The 6,598-nt window shown below is 33.8% G+C and overlaps 1 protein-coding gene across 1 annotated transcript; it reads left to right on the top strand.

Annotated features, from left to right (window-relative positions):
• Positions 1-467: 467 nt before the first annotated feature.
• On the top strand, positions 468-5,382 carry LOC111394803 (guanine deaminase-like). Its single transcript, XM_023020802.1, has 5 exons — positions 468-677; positions 2,746-2,805; positions 3,633-3,823; positions 4,812-4,916; positions 5,044-5,382. Exons 1-5 carry the CDS (start codon positions 662-664, stop codon positions 5,230-5,232), a joined length of 561 nt encoding a protein of 186 aa, XP_022876570.1. The 5' UTR covers positions 468-661; the 3' UTR covers positions 5,233-5,382.
• Positions 5,383-6,598: the final 1,216 nt, after the last annotated feature.

Raw genomic sequence — 6,598 nt, 5'->3', positions numbered from 1 at the left:
ACACTTCAAAGTAAGAATTTGGGTGAAAAATTGATATTTTCATAAAAAATAAATGCAATAAAAAAGGTTCTAATTGTGCTCTAATTTTTCACTACACGAGGTTCATTTTACTGAATTGCCATTACTTAAAGTAGAATGAATTTTACTTTGAGGGGCAAATTGGTAATTTCATTGACAGATTGTCTGGGAGAGATTTTTTACCCAAAAAAATTGATTTTTTGACCGTTATTTCACTATTCCAGCCGTCATATTTGACTTCTTTTCTCACAAATGGACCCCACTTTTTTTTTCTAACGATCAAAAAATTAATTCTCAAAATTACTTCCAAACAGGTTCTGAGTCCAGTCAAAAATAACAAGTGGCTTGTGACGGTAAGAATTTGTCTTAAAAATTGGCTAAGAGTAACTACCAAAGAGGGGCTAAAAAGTAAAAACCATCCCATCCCCTATTCAAATTCATTCCACTTTGTCGAGCAACGTTTGCTTTTTCGTTCATTTATCACGCGCATATGCTGATATGCTACCGACTCCATAATATATAAGAGAGACAGAGACGTGGACCGATCAGTTTTCTCTTCCTCGCTTTCACGTCTTCTCCAACTCTATTGCTCATCCGATCCCCATTTCTAAAGAATACCCAATTCTTGAATTTTAGTCTCGTTATGGAAGAAGCTAATGGTAAGGAATCTGTTAAATTTTTTTCGTAACTGTATTCCTTTTGCATTATTCGCTGTGAATATTCTTTCATTTTCTTTTATTCTTTTCCGGAATGAGATTCGCTATTTTTTCGTGTCAAAAGTATTATAATAAAAGTGCGCGATGGTGATGTCCAATGTTGTTTGATATTTTCTTGGAATTTTCACATGAAGTGGATTAATCTCTTTCTGAGTCATTAATCCCTTTTTGGGGTTATTTGATGTGAAATTGATCCAGATTCTGCAGAATTAGATCATAATGATGGGTGGACCTTTCTAATTAGGACCACCTTTAAGCTTCTGATCCGGTATCCAGAAGAATTTTTTGATTCGAACTAGTGAAAAGTTTATACTCTTAAACTAAGCCCAGATTCATGATTCTTTTTTCAGGTTCTATGTTATACAATTAATCTAGATCCAACATAATTATGTATATATGAACAGCGGTTTTCTTGTTTGAGCTGTATGCTGTCGAATTGGAAGTTTGAAATTGCAATTGAAAAATAGATGCTTTTGAATCAACAATAAAAAGTTCATGGACTAATTGAGGTAAAAGCACAAGCCTCGTTTTAGATGGAATCTATAATCTTCTGATACCCATGGAACGTTCTCTCAATTATGAGTTATAGGGCTGTTTGGAAGGCCTTTTGCTTTGTTTCTTGTAGAAGAGTTTCCTAAGGAAGCTAACTTATATGAGCTTCCATTAGAAGCTCTTCTAACTATATAAAACACTTTTAGAAAATTATCTAAATATGCTCAAAAGCCGCTTATTAGACTCTTACAATTTTCTACTTTACAAAAGCCTTGTCAAACAGCCCATAATTCAATAATAACAGACTAGGTACAATTTCAATAGACATTATTGCGAGGTCTCCATGTTTAAAAAGGCTTAATCGGGTATTGATGTGTTTTATCTCTGTGAGGTGTTAGCCTCAAGATAGAACAATAAAAGAGTCCAAAAAATATTTTTAAAAAATAAAAATTATACACACACACACACATGTTCATAATATGCCATGAACCCTTGGAAATAGTCCATCACAAATCTAATTAATAAAAGTCAACGTCGAACATACAATCAAACATAAAATAGATCAAGAAAATAGAAAATAATAAGTTCGAATATTAGTAATTATGACTACTCAGAAATTTCTTATATCATCACTATTAATAATGGAATCATTAACATCCTCATTATAAGTTTCTTTTCATTTGTTATTGTCATCCTTCAATTGCAATGGTGTATTCTCCTTCCCATTTTCCTTCAGTGTAGGTAGAAAAAAAAGAAAACAAAAGGCCTGTAAAACATTTTAGGTTATAAAGAAATAACTCAAAAGGCTAAGGTCATTAATTAAATGTTTGAAAAATGCAAGGCAAATGGGCGAACACCTTAGCCAGCTTGAAACTCAGGCTTGAGGTGTCTCACTAAGTCAAGATGTAAGCCTCTAGTAAAATGAGACATATGCCTCTCAAATGGCCTTAAAGATTCGGGTTTTTGGAGTTTGCATAAGCCTCAAATAGTTTTTAAACCATGCAGGGCTTTTTGCTACGTGATGACTGATGAGCTTATTGAGCAAATGACGGACTGTCATGGTTTTAGATTTATTATAGGCGTAAACTGGTAATTTATGGTTCTTTAAAAACTTCATCATGGCTGGTAATTAGTCTTGATTCATTATGAGTGCCCAAGAGGCTTATGCTAATATAAGATGTTACTATTTTGCTAATCAGACTAGTCACATTTGGATCATATATAGGTGACCACCACAAGCTAAATTTGGACAATGTAGTTATTTGCCTCCCTTGCGGCATTAATCGTGTTTAAAAGATGTAAAGGTTTACATTTTTGTTTAGTAATAATAATAATATGCAGTTTACTTTTCTAGCGTCCAATTCAGGCGTGCTCTCTAAGCTGCTGCAAATCACTAATGCTTAGTTAGATTGTAGTTTCTACTTGTGTTCTAATGGATTTTATCAGTTTTCACCTTGAATATTATGAACATTATTGAGATGCTTGATGCATTAGCTGACTCTCCTTTTTCTAATATCAGTTATTGACGCTAAAGATGGAACTATTTCTGTTGCTTCTGCCTTTGCTGGTCACCAGGAAGGTAAACTCAATTTCTTTTGTGTGTAACTAGTCTTTTTTGTTTCAAATTGGAATACAGTGAGATTTTAGCAATTATGTGCAGTGTTGTTTCCATTTGAAGTTGATATGGATACATGTGAAATTCTTTTTACCAGTCAAGATTCTATTGTTTTGTTGTTTATTTACATTCCTATTGATGGAATGGAGGCCAAGATGATGTCGTCAAGAGAAAACAATCCCACATTTTTACGAGGTAAATGTAGCCTCAATAGGATGTATATTAACTACAGATATTTACATGGAATGGGGCCCCGGCACTTTGATCAGAGATTAAATAATGCTCCCATAAGAAGAAATGCGATGTCCTCTTATAATGGGGATGGGAAAAGAAAAAGACTTGAAGCCACTAATAGGGATAGTTAAAAAATATCCAGTGGCTTGTTTCTTCCAGGAAGAAATAGGCCTGGATTGAGCTAAATTGGGAAACACAGTTTGAGGAGCTAATTGGAAATAGTCAGGACAATGTCATATTGAATTGTGTAATAGTGAGATGATATTCTGAGTATGTTGTTTTCTGTTTTACGTTCAACATTATTCTTCTTTTCTCTTTACCCTTTTTGTATATAATGCTTCCAGTATTTGCTGATAGACAATACAATTGGCTTTGTTAGTAGCACCTGCAATTTGACGTAGCCCTTTAGATGTACTTATGGTTAATTGATATCGCATTTTCATTTTTCTTCCTCTGATGTCATGCTTAAGATATCACTCCTTCAACTGTGCTATGCTTTGTGAAAATTATGGACACATAAATTGAATCACATTTATCTACTTTTGTGATTGTTGCAGCTGTTCAGGATAGAGACCACAAATTCTTGACAAAGGCAGTTGAAGAAGCCTACAGAGGAGTGGACAGTGGAAATGGAGGTCCTTTCGGTGCAGTAGTTGTTTGCAATGATGAAGTTGTTGTAAGCTGTCACAATATGGTTTTGAAGCACACTGACCCTACAGCTCATGCTGAGGTTACAGCAATAAGAGAGGTTAGAATTTTCTCAATTATTTAAAGTTCAATGTGGTTTTTATATGTTAACGGCTACCATTTGCTCATTTATGATATTTTTCTTTCTTTGATTGATTTCTGCTTAGTGCTGGAAAACATTGTTTTACCTGTTTATTTCGGAAATCCTGATTAACCACATCTTCAATTTTGATTGTTTCTTTTAGCGCCGTGTCTAACATACTATAATACCATATAGGACCCCCCCGCCCCCCCCAAGCAAATTTTAATATCTGGAACTGTGGATCCAATGGCTGATTAGACCCATCTTTTTATAAATGTAAATCTTCAAAAACTTTTGGGGAACGTTCCGTCTCCTGTTATATTACACTAGTATATCAGGCATTAGGTTTATGATATAGCACTTTTGAATTATATTTTGGTGCTCTGCATGCGTATGTGCTGACAAGAAATCTTTAAACGGCAATCTATGTTGGATCATCTATAAACATGGAAATGATGAACGGAACATCTATGACCAGAAAAGATTTCATGGATATTTATAGGAGATAAGATGGTAAACTTTTAGCCTGGAGGAGCTTGATAAAATTATGCTCTTCAAAAATAAATAATAGATACACATCAAATAGGCTACTTGAAAGAAATAATTAAATTGGGATAGTCATAGATGGCCGAGTGGTAAAATGCATGGAATTTACACGGAAGGTCAGCGGTTTGAATCATATCCCATGCGAATATTAAGAAGTCTATGAGGGCCTTGGGCATTTTGATTAAAATAAATATTTTGTTTATTTGTTTTAATCATTTTCGGATTATTTCTTGGTCAAACTAACCAATAAAAAATAGTTGTTGAGGAGAGTATTGAATTTTGTCTAAACCTGCATTTGATGGTCAATGTTCTTCATACCAAAAATGTCATCCATTTACTTCCCGAGATGATGCTTTGCAGATTTATATCATTATCACTCTATAAATTGTCATCTCATGCTTGCTCAATGATCCATCTCCAGGCATGTAAAAAGCTAAACAAAATTGAGCTCTCTGAATGTGAGATTTATGCTTCGTGTGAGCCATGTCCTATGTGCTTTGGTGCTATCCATCTCTCAAGAATTAAGGTTCAGTCAGCGAATCACCTTTTTCTTATTGCATACTATTATCATTTCGACCCTATGACATGTTTGGTAAGTTGGATTGGATTGCATCACATTCATATGTTTTTTTTCTTTTTGCTTTTTCAAGCAGAGGTTGGTATATGGAGCCAAAGCGGAAGCTGCCATTGCCATTGGATTTGATGATTTTATTGCAGATGCACTGAGAGGTACTGGGTTTTATCAGAAGTCTAACTTGGAGATCAAAAGAGCCGATGGTAAAGAGGCCATCATAGCAGAACAGGTGTTCGAGAAAACGAAAGCCAAATTTCAATTGTATTAAGGAAAATTTATTCTCTTTTCCACTACGGGTTAAATGGAACTGCAAGGGTGTAACACAAATAAAGGAAAATACGTGATATATTTGTACGTTTCATGGTCCACTAAAGTGTACACAATTAGGTTCGTGTTAAATTTGTTAACTTTGATTGCATGAGTGAGACAAATAAGAAAATAAATAGAATCGAGGTGGGAAAAAACCAAAATAGACGGTAGCGAAGATGCAAATATTACTTGATAACTTAATAATTTCATCTTTTATATATATATATATATATATATATACATATTCCATACATTATTGGTTGGAACTTGAGAGATGACCAAATGGACATGAATAGAAAGAAAAAATAGCATACTATGCACTCTTAATGGCTCAATCGCATTAAAAACTTCGTCCAAGTTTGGCCTTCTCCCCATTTGCATGTTTGGCTAAGTATAAAAACTTCATATGTAAATTTACTCACAAGTAAGTTTCATGAAATAAAAATAAATTCAAAAAATTATTAGCTAAAATTTAAAATACGTAAATTATTTATTTTAATACACATATATATAGCCATATCTGTATTAAAGGCTACCTAAAGTGAGAATCAAAATTTTATTTAAAGTATTTTGATAGTATCTTCTTTAGTTCAAATAATTAGCTGGCATATTGTATTATACATTGGTTTTAAGATACGTAGTAATTTCCTGAATTCATTAATTTATTATTAAAAGTTACATAGTTCGACCCAAATAACATCTAGAGGGGGGAGTAGGTGTTTGCACGGAATTTTAAACAAATCTCAATTAATAATCGCAGCAAGGTATGATTATTGATTAGTCTAGTCCAATTCACATTCACTATGTTGAATTACCGCAGTATAAAAAAATTGTTAAAAGGTAAAGAGCACAAAGAATTTAATGATGGAGAAACCCTAACTGGGTAAAACTTCAAGCATGAGCAAGTATGAATCCACTATAAACAAACACAACTTACAGTACCGCCAGATTAGACCCACACACATTCTTTTCTGACCTCCTATACTGTACTTCTTAAAGCCCTCTTGGATTGGGTTCTCCTGCACCTACTTTCGGCTTTTTATTTCTTCTATCTCTTGTGAATTCCCTGAAAACTCCCCATTCTCTAACGACCGAAACTTCGGTCACCTTCCCTTGTCTTCAACTCTTGACAGATCCTTTGGAAGCTTTTGGTTTTGGGGTTTGAATTTCAGGTTTTCATGCTTTTCAATTGCCAAAAATGATGAAGATTGGATTGTCTGTTTTTAAAGGATGCAAGTGTTTTCTCCAATGTACAATCCCAGGTTTTCGTGAAACGGTGCAAATATTTATATGTGAAATGTTTTGGAAAATTTGGAATTATAAAA

Source organism: Olea europaea, chromosome 5 (genome assembly GCF_002742605.1).
Source record: "Olea europaea var. sylvestris chromosome 5, O_europaea_v1, whole genome shotgun sequence".
Taxonomy (NCBI): Eukaryota; Viridiplantae; Streptophyta; class Magnoliopsida; order Lamiales; family Oleaceae; genus Olea; species Olea europaea.
Note: the sequence above shows the minus strand (reverse complement) of the source record. Positions and strands in the feature narration are given on the sequence as shown.